Source organism: Melospiza melodia, chromosome 1 (genome assembly GCF_035770615.1).
Source record: "Melospiza melodia melodia isolate bMelMel2 chromosome 1, bMelMel2.pri, whole genome shotgun sequence".
NCBI lineage: Eukaryota > Metazoa > Chordata > Aves > Passeriformes > Passerellidae > Melospiza > Melospiza melodia.
Genome location: NC_086194.1, coordinates 42,939,227 through 42,955,251, shown reverse-complemented (window position 1 = coordinate 42,955,251; position 16,025 = coordinate 42,939,227). Strand labels below are relative to the sequence as shown.

The following is a 16,025-nucleotide window of genomic DNA, read 5'->3' as shown; positions in this document are numbered from 1 at the left end:
ACACTCGAGGAGTTGCATAATGACAAGTTTTCAGGCCATGTGATAAGCACTGAGTGTATGTATTTTTCACATGTCACTCTTGCAATGCCTTTTGCCTGCTTCTAGTGCGTTGGTGCTCCCTTATACCGAAGGAAAGGTGATAAAAAGTCCTCTGGGGGAAAGCAGGTTGATACATAATCAAAGCTGTAACAGTGCAAGTAGTGGGTCATATAGTAACAAGACAGACTGTTTTTAAAGGTTCATAGATTACCCTGTAAAGGCACCTTACATTAGGATGGCAGATAAAAATTGGGAGGAAATATTGGAAAAAAATATAAAAAATTATACTTGCAGTTTATTTTACTGAGTTAATATGTTATTCAGATTGCTCTCAGATTCCTGTGATTTGTACAAATTATTTCCAGAGTGAAAGAAAAATTGCTTCTGAATCTTCACATTCTGTGTATGTCAGATTTTGTATTTAGTGTTTCCAGGAACACAATCAACATAAGTCTTACCATCAACATACAATTATATAGTAAATAAATAATTGGTGTAGATGCTGTTACTTATCTGAGACATAAGAGAGCAAAAGGAGAAGCAGGGTAAAACTTTAATCTCTCTGGTGGATGTGTGTAATGTGTGCATCCACTGAACTATTCATTCTAAACTCCTGTTACAGAAAATGAAAGCATGTGCTTTTACAAAATGATTCATCTGATCTCTTAGGCTATCTGCTTTAGGGTGCAATTTGTTTTATCACAGACTCTTATCTGTGTTGACCGAATCTCCATTTATCGTGAAGGGAGACAGGAATGGTTAGCTGTCTGTGGACAGACAAGTCCCAGTGAAGATTACTTCAGCTTTTATGTCTGTTGGACTGATGATTCAGGGAAGTCTTTGCATTGATAGTTTTTCAACATTTTGTTTAAATGGGACCGTGAAGCTTCATTTTCTAAAGTAAGCTAATACACACATTAGGGTAAGATGAACTAGGCTGGTCTTACATGCAGTGTGTAATCTAATGAAACTTTTTGAATAGGGTGAAATGCTTAAAGAAAAACTAGTGTCTGAAACATGCTCCTTTTTCTAAACAGATCTATTCATCCATCTTTTAAAGATGGTTGAATCACAATGCTGTTGCTAAGCTTTTTAATAGGATGCATGTGATATTACAAAACAGCTCCTGCAGATCTCCATTAGGGGCTGTTTGCAGTGTTTTGAGGGATAGGTATATGAGCTTCTGTGGAAAGAAGGATCTGTTCTGAATTTATTTACTGGTAAATGTCTACACTGCATAAAATGAGTATTGGGGGCGTAGCTGAGTTCTGGTATAATTAGGGAAAAATGCATTTTTAGAACCATAATTAGCCACGTGGATTAAACGCTGCTAATGGTTAGTTAACTCACCAACTAGAAAAACCAAACTCTAATGCTGAAAAATGAACTTATCAGGGGTTTAACATAATGTGAATGAAAAGACAGGTAAATATTTTCTGTGATATAGCTGTCTTAAATGCTTTTTTGCAGGCTGTCATTTGGCTTGCTGTTAACATGTGGCTGGTGGAAATTTTGCTTGTTGTCTGCTTTAGTTGGAATTGCTTCACTTGGGAAAATGTTCAAGAGATCACACTGTAAACTGGATCACCAAAATGATCCATCATTAAAAGTAATCCTGTTTTGGAGGGTCATGGCAAAACTAGAGGCTTGTGTGGTTTCATCTGTAGTCAGCCCCAGAAGTTGTACTGTTGTAACTAAGGAGACAACAACAAAGGGGCTCAAAGAGGCTCTAGCTTGAAATAGTCGATCCTAAAGTACTGTCAAAATTCTACTTTCTTAGTCTTAAGAGAAACTGAGAAAAAGAAACTGCTCTGAAATGTATTGGTATGGCAACTGTGCTCCTTTAGATAGCATATTTAAATTGTAACCAAGGATTGTATCTATATACACCGTGACATTTTTGCATCCACTTCCTACTACTGAACAATTCTAAACTTTTGTACTTTCCAACCATGTGTTACATCTGAGATCTCTGTATTTAGCGGTGGGAGCTTCATCTATGCAGATTTATTTTAAAACTACAGAGTTAAGGGTTAGTTGGTCTGTTATTGTGGAGACTTTAAGTTAAACTGTTAATGAATTTGCATTAATTTCGTTACAGCTAATGGGGCTGCAACGTTAGTAAACATAGTTTATCTTCCATTTCAGTAAGCTCTTATCCTATTGATTACTCTCTGATATATTTCTCCATTGCTTAAATGTAACTGGGTTTTGCTGGAATTCTGTTGACAGGTTGATTTTTATGTGTATTCTGTGATTTAAAGTTAAATCACTTGTTGAGCTTGTACAATGATGTTTGAGAATGTGCCAAGTGAACAAAGTAATGAACATAAATCTTTCCTTACTGCTCAGTGTTGCAGTTGAATTCAGACAAGCTGTCTTTAATTTGTGTGCTCCAGTTCCCTTTAATTTCTTTAATCTAGAAGCAGTTAGGAGTCAGATTGGGATGCTGTGGAGACAGCAGCACTATAAAGCATGTTTGTTGTGGGGGGTTTTGTTATTGTTGTTGGGTTTTTTTAAATGCTGGCAATCTCTTCAGGAGTGAGACTCTGGAGTTGCATGACCATATGGGGCACAGCTGATTAATATATCCCCTTCTGCTTCATACAGGCTAAGATTAGGTGGTTTATGTATGTACATGGACTGGTTTTCATTAGTGTTCATTTTGGGGTTAGGTCAGTATGATGGAACACTACACAACTATAAAGCAAAGTATTGCTTGGAAGCATTGTTAGCGTGCAGTAGTAGTGAAAGAACCCTCAAAATGGCCTTAGAAAGTAGAATAGAACAAACCAGAAAATGAGTAGAGATGGGTAAGAGGAATGCTAAAGCCTGTGGAATAACCTCTGCAAAAGGATTTATAGACTAGGATTAGAACAAAATTGAGTTGAAGCTAGGAAGGAAGGAAACTAATTCTGAGTTGCTTGAGGCAAGGTAAATGGAGTATGGCTGGTTCTTGTTTTGGAACAGATGGTGAATGAGAAGATGCACAAATTATCGAGAGATTAAAAACAAACAAGAGGAAGTGGTTCTTCTCACAGCACATAGTTAAGTTATTCAGCTCTGCTGCAGTATGTTCTTGATGCTAAAAATTCACATGCTTTAATAAAGCACCTGCCCAGTTTCACAGGGAGGGGTGGGGTAGAATCCATCAAGTGCTATTAAACACAAACCCACTGCTCTCAGATGTAAAGAAGTTTTTGAGTCTCTGAAAGATAAGGAGAGTTTGATTGTTTATTGTTGTATTTGCCATTGTATTATGTTGTTCCCTATGCATTCTGTAATAGTGCCTACCAGGAAGGAGAGTGGGCTTAATGTAGCTTGCTTTAATTCAGTTTTGTGCTTTTTTGAATAAGGATGGGATGTTGTTACATGGGAATGTAGGGGAAGCTCTGTAAGATGAGCAGTTTGTGAAATGTTGGGAAGCAGATATGCCAAACATCTTCTAGTGGAGTGGTTTTTGAAAGAACGTGTGAAGCATAGTGCTTAGTAGCAGAATAAAAGGGTGCATACAGCAACACAAAACCCAGTGAAGTCTGTTGAAGCTTGATGACTATCTTTAAAGAAACACAAAACCCCAAACCTCAATGTTTACTTTGTTTGTTATTGTATGAATGCTTGTTGCACTTAACCCTGTTCCTTGTCTAGGTTATGACGTTTTGGAAGCTAATTGATTTCATTCAAATTTTACAGGCGTGGAGGTCTCAAACTGAATTCTATGGGTTTTGTGGAAGCAGACAGCTGGATAGCGAAGAGGTTGTACCATGGCTCCAGCTGAGAGAAGCAGTAAGGTGAGCTTGTTAAACATCACAGAATCCTCATAGGACCCCCAACCTTGTAATTGAATTCATATGAAACCAGGTTCATTAGTTTCACTGTCTGTGAAATAACTTGTTTAGCAGGGAGTGTTTTTAATCTAATGCTTACATTTCAACTTGAGAATAACTAATGTAAGGGGCTGTTTGGTTGCCAGCTTCCTTTTCAAAGTTTTCCTTTTTGAAGTTCAGTTTTGAAACTGAAAATATATTCTAAAGAGCTGTTTTTTCTGTATTTTAGAGTTGGCAATGAGCCATCTAATTTTCATATTTCTAACTGCTTTGTACTCAAAGTTGGAGAAATGGTTAGCTTTTTGATAGCTACAGTTTTTTTTTTTAAACCTCAATCTAAGTTAACAATACAGGAAAAATTCTGGTAGGTTTTGTATGTGGAAAAACAAAAAAAGACAATGGGACATAAGACCTTCAAAACTAGTTTTGAGTATGAATATTTTGTAAGTTTGGTCTTGTTTGCTTAAATGCCAAATACCTGGTAAGCAGGAATTCACTACACAAAAGCTGAACTCTTCTTCCCCTTCTCCTCACTCATCCCCAGGCCTGATGAGCATATGCAGCCTACCTCCAAACTTTTTATCACCAGTTTATGTAACTTCAGTCAAAATATTTAACAAGCTTTATTTACCACTGAGTGCATCCAACCCAAATGTTTCATTTCAGCCTTCAAAGCTTTGTTCCTTTGCTGTAATTACAGTATTGATTGATAATGCTTAAGCTAATTAGAGTAACACAATTAAGTATTGTATGTTACTTTACTAAGCAGAAAGCTGTTTAAAAGGGGGAGGTAAAAGTCCCAAGTCATGCCATCTGAACTTTGTGTTAAAGCTGTTTCATGTGCAATATGAAGGGATGTGCCAAAAAAGGGATGTGTTAAGTATGTTCCTCTTGATATTCTGTGCTGCCCAGCTGTTTTATAGTGTATCTGGGAAAGTTACAGATTTCAGCTTTGCCAGTTTTAACAGTCTTTATAACATCGAGTTCAAGTGCTGCTTGAAAGGTTTCTGACTCATGACAATGAAGGCCACTGAATTTGTGACAAGTTTTCATTATTGAAGTGTTAAAACTCGCTTTCTTCAAGCATACTGATAATGTGATGTCAGAAATCTGCAAGTTAGCACAGCCTGCCTCACTAAATTCTTTGCAAAAATTTCTGAAGATGATTTCATAAATAATCTGTAGTAATGTGCTAATGTAACCTGGGGTAATTACAGGATAATAATTTTGCTTACTTTTATACAAGTATGTAATCTTGTCTCTTTGTTTTTAGGTATGCTTGACAGTGATTATGGACTATTTATTTGCATCAGATACTCTTATATGAAAATACCACGTTTCCAAAGAGCTTAAATATTATTTCATCTTCTGAAACAGAATGGCAGGCTTCAAACGAGGATATGATGGAAAAATTGCAGGATTGTATGACTTGGATAAAACTTTGGGCAGAGGCCATTTTGCTGTGGTCAAACTTGCTCGGCATGTCTTTACAGGTGAAAAAGTAGCAGTAAAAGTCATTGACAAGACCAAACTGGACACTCTTGCCACTGGACATCTCTTTCAGGAAGTCAGGTGCATGAAGTTAGTGCAGCATCCCAACATTGTGCGGCTGTATGAAGTGATTGACACCCAGACAAAGCTTTATCTCATCTTAGAGCTAGGGGATGGCGGAGATATGTTTGATTACATCATGAAACACGAGGAAGGTCTCAATGAGGATCTGGCAAAAAAATACTTTGCTCAAATAGTTCATGCTATATCATACTGCCATAAACTGCATGTAGTTCATAGAGACTTAAAACCAGAGAATGTGGTTTTCTTTGAAAAACAAGGACTTGTGAAATTGACTGATTTTGGCTTCAGCAACAAATTTCAGCCTGGAAAGAAGCTCACCACAAGCTGTGGATCTCTTGCCTATTCTGCTCCTGAAATTTTACTTGGGGATGAATATGATGCACCAGCAGTGGGTATGTATGTCTGCTTTGAATTCAACCAGTAATCTATAAACATAAATACCATGATCTTGTACCTCTGTGTTCTGTTTCAAGATAATGCCAAATATGGAAGGCAGCTAATTGGCAAGAAGCAATATAACCTCGATGAGCTGTGGATGAGGTCATGCTGGAGCAGCTCTGTTTGGAGGAGATACTCAAACATTCTCAAATATGCTTTAAAATTATTTTTGTATGAAATGGTGCTATTGTATAGATTGTAATTGTTTTTTAAAAATGAGTAATAATGTGGATGCAATGAGTATATTTGTAAATACTGTTTTAGAGAGAACCCATCATCCTTTTTGAAAAGTTGTCTTTTTTGAATTTATTTTTAACAAGACCCCACACTCCCTTGCACCCAGCCACGAGTGACTTTCTTTGCTCAATTTAGCCATGTAAGAATAGCATTGTGAGCCCAGGCTGCTTACATGTTCTGCTGCAAGGTGGTGGGAAGCCCTGTGTACCAAGTACTAACTCAGCTATCAAAGGACGAGGAGACAGGGAGTTAGGTTAGAGAAAGCCTCAACTCCCTCTATCCCACCTCTGCCCTTTCATTGTCTGAGAACCAAAAGTAGTGGATGAGTTCTCAGTTGCTCCTGATTGTGTAAAAGGTAAAAGAAATAGTAATGTGTAAATGAGTCTACATGTTTCTAGCTGCAAAGTGGAGTGTGCAGGGTGGACTGCTACATGTAATTCTCTTGCTGTCTCTCTTAGGTCTGCTGCTTATTGTAGTAGAAGTAATTTAGAGTCTTTTTAGAAAATAGCTTTAGAACTGATGGGGTCACTGAATATTGTCCTGTAGTCATACAGATTGCTTAAATCTGTTCGTTGAGGTACAGCTCACTTCCCCAGCAGGTGTAGGCACATATAATTGCAAATGGTGCTCCAAGAATAGCTTCTGGTAATCAAAATGCCTCTTGTTTTTATCAGTATCTGATACTTTCATGGGTGTTACAGCACCCATTAGGACTCTACATGGCTCTGTGTGTTTTGTTGTGTTTTATAGTAGTGACTGTAGTGATGGTTTAAATTAAGGCAGAGTTGTCCAGGTTTTTGCTAATTTTCCTGAGGTGAACAATCAGCTAATTTTGTGTGCTGACAGGCACAATGCTGAACTACAATTCTTGCATTATTTTTAAACATAAATATTTTTAGCTGTTAGGTAAAATATTTAGGTTCTTTGCCTAAACATTTGAATAGCACTTTGTGGCTTCTGTCTTTGAATAGGTATTGTCCTCTGGGTTTTCCAGACTTGAAAGTACTTTCCCAAGTGTGCTATAATTAGGAATTTTGGATCTTTGTTATCTCTGGGTTTGCAAATTGATGTTGATGCTACAGTGATACTTTACAAAATGATTTCTGTTTGGAGTCGGATGATTCAGATGAGTTGATTCTGGTATTATTAATGGCAAACTAGAGCTCCTAACTCCTGAGTTTTTCTGTGTTCTCTTATCTCCTTTTGAGAATTTCCTGAAGCACGAGTGTAACTGACAGCAGTGGCCTTCAAAACTAGATGGAAAAGTGCATTTGTTAATTACAAGTTATACAATGCCTTATGTGAATTATTTCTTGAAAAATGGAATAGCAGTCAAATTCTGGAGGATGAGCAGAAAATTAGATTTTGATATTGCTGCCCAGTTGAAGATGCTTGGAAAAAGGAGGTGTGTGGAGATTAATGGGGGAAGGGGAATTAGGAGCATTATGACCAGACGGTCCAAACTGAATTATATAGTTAACAAATCATGCTTTGGACCTCTTAATGATAAATGTAATAATGTTTGTTAGAGGACTTTGTAAACAGCTAGGGAGGTAAACTTCTGAATAATGCTTAAAGAAAATTTTTGAATGGATTCAGAGAGAGAGAGAGGTCTGGTTAATATGGTGTGTATCCCATTAATATGATTGATGTGAACAGTAGAAAAATTAGGAAAAAATTTAACTATTTAACTTTTAACTAGTGTCTAAGGATGCCAGTTATCTTCTATTTCTGAGAATATTTAAATATCCCTCCATGGTTAGTTCTTGCTTACTTATTCCCCAGTATGCTGTCTCAGCTGCTGGATACTTCAAACTTCTATCCTAGTTGAGCAATTGCAGTGCTTGTATCCTAATATTTTAGTGGCATATTTTTCATCACTTTGTAATGCACCATGAAATCTCTCTGAAGTACTGTCAGTTACCAGAGTAAAAATACCAGAATTTACTATTAAGATTCCAATAAGATGATGACCTTGAAGGGTCTGGATTTTCCTTTTCTAACTGTGGGTAAAAAGGTAAGATACACTATACAAATTTTCTAAATATGATTTATGTATTTTAAATACAAAGATCATGGGGGGGAAAAATAGGGCCTTTTTTAAAGCCCTCTTTCCCCCAAAAGAAATCTTAAATGTAGGTTTAGGAAATCTATCACTAAAATTGTAATTATGTAACTGAGAAATGAGCTTCTGCAAACCTTTCTTAAACTTGAAAGATAAACTTCCATGCTAGGATGAGATTCTACTTGTGGGCTAGGAGTATGTATAAATTCACAAATAGAAATTTTGAAGAAAGAAATTTCATCAGTTACATTCTGATGCCAGTAATGTGCAAGGTGTGTATGTATAGCTTGAAATAGTGGTGGAGTGCTGTGAGCTCATTCAGCTGTTGGCTGAATGGGGCTATTAATATTGCAATAATAGTGACTGCCAATGGCAAAGATCCTTCCACCACTTAGGATGAAATTACATTACAGCTGAACCAATCTAAAAACTTATTCCTTAGTAAAAAGGAGGTCATGCTCTCCCCAGTGCACTGACATGGTCATGCCCCCTTGTGAGCATCTGACCACTTGAAATCTAACTCAGTTTACTAAAATGACAAATTGAAATGGATTCCCCTGCTTACACTCTGTGCCTATTAAAGTACCTTTGCATTCATTGTGTTTTTAAAACCCCATGCCTGTTGTTATTTATGCAAAATTATTGCAAAAATTATTGGAACTAAAACTGATCAGGGGTGTGATCAGGGGTATGATGGGGTTTTTTGGGCCAAAGAGTTTGCCACAAATGTGGCTTTTTGGATCTCTTATGAATAATATTAGAATGAGTATATAAAGGAAGATAATTTACATCTTCTTTCAACAAACAACTGAAATATTTAGGGCAAGTCTTTATTTTATGCTTAATAAAGATAATAGAAAAGCTTGCTTTTTGAAAACAACTGTTTCAGCTAGTTGAGGATTATCTGCCCTTTGTGATGTCACTTGAAAGTTTGCACACTTGAAAAGAGCCTAGTTAATTTAGGTCTCTCATTTCCTTTTGTGTTTAATGCTGTAGTTAAAATGATGCAAGAGGAATATTGGGCAATGATCATATGTTCCCAGGACTTGTCAAAAAGCTGAGTTAGATAATGAGAAGTTCTGTTGCTTGTAATTTCCCATGGTTTTTTCCATACTTAATTAAAATTTGTTCCAATCAAAGTGAGAGGCTTGTTGTTGGACATAAAGTTCATTTCCTAAATCAATGGCTGTGCTGCTTTAGATCACAGTTCTGTCTAGAGCAGTGATGTGTGCTACCATGAGCTCCATCAGTATTTAAAAGTTGATAGCTACAGATGAGAAAGAATTGTGTGCTTCTGGTAGTACTCTTCCTTTTGCTCTACCACCATCAACAGAAATTGGATCATTAAATAAATAGAAATTGCCTCTTTCCTAGGTGATAAAATTTAGTTGGAGTTTTTTAGATGAGTTGATTCTTTCAGAGGAGGGCAGGTTCTATTTTAACTGCTTGGCATCTCTACAAAGTGTGAAGTGCTGTGTAGGCTACAGTAAGACATAGACACTTGTGATAAGTTCATGTTATTGTAGTTGGGTATTTTGCAAATGCATGGAAACATTTGCAGAGTAAATTCATTCTTCTGGGGATGAAAAATGGGCAAATTCAGATTGTAGCATTGGGATTTTGTATATTTAGCACAGTTGAGCACTGGCCTTTAGAAAAGCACTGTAATACACAAATAACATTGCAGTTACCATCACAGTTACTTGGCATTGCAGTTTGTCATCACAGCAACACACAGAGAATGGTGGCAAGGTGTTCCTCATAAAAGACACGACTAACGAGAATATTGTGGCTGCTGTAGCTCAGTGCTACTCAGCTGGCACTTTGTAGTCCAAATGCAGCTTGCTGCTGCCCTGGAAGTTGCAGATAACTTCTGCTGCTTTAGAAGTTAGACAGGGGCTTGCACAACTCAGACCTGGATGTCTTCTGTCAGTATGGTAAAACTATGGATTCATTACCTGGTCATGTGTTTTTGATTGCAGAAGGAAACAGGGGCCTTGTTACACAGACACTCTGCTTTCCTGAGATGGTGATACTCTGCCTTTAGACCCACTTTGTGTCTGTTGGAATGAACCCAAATTCTTTTCTTTCCTTTTTGCATCAAACATTTGCAAAGGCTTTTTACTTTAGTGTAGTGTTGCTGGAGTGTGCTTAGTGTTTCCAAGCTTCAGCCATGTTCACAGGGTGCTTGAGCATAGCCAGCTAGCCCCAGAGACCCTGTCTGGCCTGTGTGGAGCTGGTTTGGATGTTCCTGGGTGTGTATAACACTATTCTCTTACTGAATGACTAATGTCAACCTGTGGCTATATACAGTAACCTTTTGCACTAAAAAACTACTGAATATAAGATTTGACTGATTGGTATTAAAAAAGAAGGTTGTAAGATACTTGCAGATCATAAACAATATTGAATAACTGAGCATACCTGGCAGCATTTTGGAGTTTGAGTATGCTCAAAATCAGATTATAGCCAAGTTCTCAGCAATTAGAAGCATTTCTCTGCTTGTTTGGTTTAGAAAATCTCCCTTGTCGTTGTTATATTTCAGCACTTCAGATCATTTATACTTAGATACAGCATGGCATGATCTTGAGGCTGGAAGGGCACTGAAAGTGTTGTGATACTTGGCTGCTTCCAGTATAAGGTGTGCCTCCCCTTCTGTTTTGCTTGCATCGGTGCAGAGCTACCCCTTCTCCTGTGTTGCACTCTGCTGCGTGCCTGGCCCTTTGATGAACTGACTGTTATCAGCTAACGTGACAGAAAACTGTTAGAAAGCCAAAAACTGTCAGAAAAGCTGCTCTCTGCAAGCTTAAACTTCTGCCAGGTTAGCAGAGCTGCTTGTTCCCTTAGGATGGAGTGGAAGAGGTGCTGCACAGGAAGGGAAGGGAAGGAATCTGGAGCTTGGAGAAGAGTTCTGGGGGAGAGGGGTAGGACCTGTCTCTTGAGTTAGGAAGTTTAGGTAATACCAGCTCTGCCTGGCTCACTTACTTTCCACCTTCTTTGTAAGAGAAACTCTTGACTGAAATTCATCATCATTGCCAGTCTATTTTTAGGAGAATTGTACACTCTAGTTCTTGGCTTCAAATGTTTTTTGAAGCAAAACAGAAGAAACTGATGTGAGTATTAGGTGTATTTTGTTCTGCTGTATTCTCTAGTGTACTGGTGTTAGTGGCCAAGCTTTTCTGCTTCACATTGCTTTGATGGGTATCTCATACTGCTGAAAAAAACTGAGTCAAATCAGAAATTAATTTTTTATACTTTTTAGAAGGGGTAAACAGAAGGAATTGGTTGTAGAACACTTTTAGAAAGTCAAAGTCTTGAGGATAACAAAGTATTTATGTTCTGCAGCAAGTTGCATGCAAATAGTGAAGTTTATTTTTAATGAAATGGGAGTTCAGTTTTCATGCAGTTTGCTATCCTATTCTTTTTTTTACCCATCAATCCAATTACTGTACTGACCAGAAACTATTTTTAATGCTTAAAATTGAGGATGTTACATTGCAAATACTGGAGCCTTGAATTCAGAAGTGAAGCTTTGATATGATGGGCTGCAGTGAACAATGGGAATCTGTGATCCTGATAACTTCTCAGTAAATCTGAGCAAGCTAATATTTATCAAGTATAATTTATGTTCTGTTCCGGATTACTTTATGCAGAAGTTTCTATTCATTCACCAGTAAACTGCTGGGTGAAACAAAGAATAATTTATCCAAGTGCAACTACAGAGAAGCTGTCAAGATAGGCTTCAGTTACTGCTATATCAGCTAAACTGTAATTTAAATACAGAGATACAGTCATGTTGCTGTGTTCATGGGAGAACTGTTTTCATAGTATTTCAAGCTGCTGTTGTGCAGCAAGGTTTCATTATGATGAATACATCTCCACAGCCAGGAAGCTTAATTTCATCTATCTTTCAAACATGTACTCAGATTACTTATTTCCAGCCTGTGGCTGACTAATTTGGCAACACAGATCTGGTGGGACCAAAATCAGTGGTGTACTACCTAGTTATAAACCAGATGCCCAAGTTTTGCATTCATGTGTAAAGCTGTATTCAGATGTTAATTTTTTCTAAATAAAGTACAAATTATGCATTATACAGCTAAAATGTGTAGGAAAAGATAGTCCATCCAAAATCATGAAGAATTTTTAATATACCAGAAGCAAATTATCTTTATATACCAAAAAAATAACAAAGCCATTGCAGTGAAACATGTGCAATAGCCGTATGTGCTGTGTAGACTTTGATATGTCCAATGATTTTGAAAACATATTTTATAAAGAAGAAAACTTCCTTTTATTTTTAACTAATTATTATTGGGTTTTATTCTGGCTAATTATTTTCTGGAGGAGTAGTATTGGAATTCATGCAGAAAATGTTGGTTTAGTTTGTTTTTTTAATATAGATTCAGTAACTTTTTGTGGCTGACCAACATATATCAAAGGAGATAGAATATATTTTTAAATGCAGAACTGATGATTTGGAGTAAAACAGGCTATTTTGGAATAAAGGAAGGCATGTGTTCAGTAAGACCTTTCAGTGGTGGTTTTTTCTGTTAAAATACTCAAACTTGAGATGTATTAGTAACTAAAAAAAACCAGTTGTTTTTATTTTAGTGGTTTTACTCAACCAGCAAAACCCATGCTATGGACTTCAGGGAAAAATCATGAAATCATAGAATGGTTTGAGTTGGAAGGAACCTTAAAGACCATGTATTCCCAACCCTCTGCTCTGGGCAGGGAACCTCTCACCAGAGCAGGTTGCTCAGAGCCCCATCCAGCCTGGCCTTGAGCACTGACAGCAAATGGAGAATCCATAACTTCTCTGGACAGCCTGTGCCTCACCACCTTGACAGTGATAAATATCCAATGTAAACTTGCCCTCTCTCAGTTTAAAGTCATCATCAGCCTTTGTTCTGTCAGTCCATGCTCCAGCTCTCTTGTCTCCCCAGGACCTTCTCTTTTCCAAGTTAAACTACCCCAGCTCTCTCAGGCTGTCTCCACAGGAGAGGTGCTCCAGCCCTCCTATCCGTTTCGTGGCTTTCTCCCTGCAGCAGCTCCATGTCCTCCTTATGTTGGGGCTTGCAGAGAATGAGTACTGGCTGCCAGACTGAATGAGAACAGGAATCACTTCTGAAGAAAAGACTTAGCTACTGATGATTGTGTCTTAGTCAAGGGAAATAACTTAGAACAGACTGTTTCACCAGACAGATAAGCTAATTAGGGAAATAATTTGCTAAATGCCATTTGCTATTTATGCTCTTTTTTTGGAGGGACAGGAAAGGAAAAGATTTCCTTTCATTCTCTTGTCTGCTCTGTGTACTAATAGTAATATAGACGGGATTTTTATTGCTTTAAAACAAAGAAAACCCCCATTCTGAATGTTAATTTAAAAAATGCTAGCCTTGATTGTGGATGGTTTCTTCCTCAGCCTTCAGCAAGGAAAAAATAAATGCCATTATAGAAAGACCAAAAAAGTTGGGTTAACAGATGGTAGCCTCTCTGAGAACTGGAGAGGTCAATGTACAAGTTTATTCAAAGCCTTTTTCATTAAAAATTACAGCATAAAAGAATAGTTAAATCAGCTAAAAACTGAGTTTCTCTAAAAAGTAATCCTTATTCTTTACTCTTACACTTGAAATTTTACTGGTCCATTTTGAGCATATTCCATTTTTTTTGGTAGTCTTTGCACATGCCAGTGTAAAAATATTTGTGATATACAGAAATGCTGAATTCTTTTTTCACAATTATTCTCTACCTTCTCACTACTGACTTTTAAAAAGCTGCATCCCTTGCATAGATTTTTAGCTTATACAGGAGTGGAAATACTTCTCTTACTCTCTTTTAGAAGCACAAGTATATCAACAAGCACCATTCAAATGATTCACTGGTATGATACCAGCTTTTATCTTTTGTACTGTTGTATATAATGTTTTATCACTATTTTTAGTAGAAGTCTCATTTTCTGCAGTGTTTCACCTGTCATTTGAATTTTTACTCTTAAATTGTGTTTTGGTTCTTCAGACAGTTCTGTGAAGCTGTGCTATACTTTGAGTATTCATTCAGTTTCCCTCAGCCTATTCTGTGAACAGGTTCTTGAATTCCAGCTTGTAACAAGCATGCTTGCTACTTATCCTCGTGAGCTGCCAGCCTGTACCTGCTCCTGACCCCATCACAATTCCACCCTCCAATCCACACGAAGTATTTGCAGTGGGGTTTTTGTGTCTTGAGCTCAAAAGAGCAGTCTGCACGTCTCCAGTTGCTCCCTAGCCCTGAACATGCCCAGAGTGCAGAGATACTGATGATCTTACATAGTTGTTTTTCCTATTTAGCTTTGCATACAAGAACTAGGTATTGAAGTGCTGGTGTGTTGAATCTCTTCTAAGGCTTGCATTCAGCAGGTCTCTATGGATTGGGCTTTCTTCATGAAATGTGCTCTGAAGAGGTAGCAGCAGCAGGGGGAACATTCTTCAGTGCCTTAACACAGTGGTTAGAGTGACTGCCCATAATCCTGGAAATTGGGGTCCATTTCCACCCTTCTTTTATCCACAGTCTGTTTGTTGGCAAAATAAACATGTAAACACCTCTGTTATCTCCATAAAAGTGGGTTTGTTTCCTTTTAGCTTAAGTGGCTCCTAGTAGAAAATAACTATAATGTTCAGCTGTTACAGTAAATCATGTGAAGAGAAATTTGTAAAACCTGGCTAAATTTACTCAATATTACAAGTCACGTTTGAAGAAAGAGACTTTATGTAGAAACATACATCTTATCAGCTGAGCAATATACCCTGTAAACTGTTAAGCAGTTCTAAATTTAAGTTAGGAGGGAAAAAAATCAACCCTTTGCCCATCAAGGTCTGAAATAAACAACTTCAGTACGTAGACTCAATTTACATTATGTATGTAAATGCAAATATGTCTATTCCAAAATGAATATGGATTTTTCATTGCTTAAAATCACAAGTTCATATAGCATATATAAAGTGTGACAAATGTCTGACTGAGAAACAGTAGGAAATTGAGGGAATATGAAGGTGTCACTTAAGTTGTAACTTGCTGAAGTCCTAAGTACTTATTTTAGGAGTAAATCACAAATTTCAGAAAGCAGTAAGTGACCAATGAAATGGTGAAGCAGATGAGTATCAATAACCTTTGTGCAGTGTGCAAACTTGAACGTGACAGATGTTTGACCACCCCCTGTTCAAGACAGGCGTAGCACAGACAGCTAATGTTGTAACTTGGTTTCTATGGCAGTGACTTCATATTATGCAAGGAAGTTGCAGATACACAGCCCTGGTTGTCATGGTTCATGGTCCTTTTCTGATTATTTAATGACTTGGAAAACAAAAAAATATATTCTCTACTGCAGCTAGTTACTACTGCTTTTATTCTTATTTTATTCTTTGTCATAGCAATGACAATTTCAAGTTAACCAATTTAAAGGCTAAATTATATCTTGAGATCTTCACAGGATTTTTGAGAGACCTTGATTTTTGGCTACTGCAGAATAGAACTGTGCCTTCCTTTCCTATAACAGCTTGAAGTTTTGCAGGTGATTAAGAATGCTAAATGCATGCAGCATGTTGGGCCTAATTCCTGCTTTTCCATCAGTTTTCTAAAGAGCGCACATTAGATGACCTTTGAAAGACAGAAATAAGCAGTTTCCATAAAGCCTTCATCTGCTAATTGCTAGTTACTAAGAGTAGAAAAAGAACTTGAAATTGTGAAAAATTATTGTTTGAATCTGCACTTTAAGGGTGGTCTCTGTAACCCTTCTCTTCCTTGTATTCCTTCAATTAAGGGTCTCAAATCTAGAACTGGCACTGACACTGATTATGGCAGGACAA

General features: G+C 37.3%; 1 protein-coding gene across 1 annotated transcript in view; it reads left to right on the top strand.

Annotated features, from left to right (window-relative positions):
• The window catches only part of SNRK (SNF related kinase), a 39,754-nt gene that overhangs the window by 6,679 nt on the left and 17,050 nt on the right, over window positions 1–16,025 (top strand). Inside the window, exons 2-3 of the mRNA XM_063155376.1 lie at window positions 3,733–3,830; window positions 5,140–5,833. Coding sequence (XP_063011446.1) covers window positions 5,245–5,833 — 589 coding nt within the window. The 5' untranslated portion in view covers window positions 3,733–3,830; window positions 5,140–5,244. The remainder of the gene's footprint in view (window positions 1–3,732; window positions 3,831–5,139; window positions 5,834–16,025) is intronic.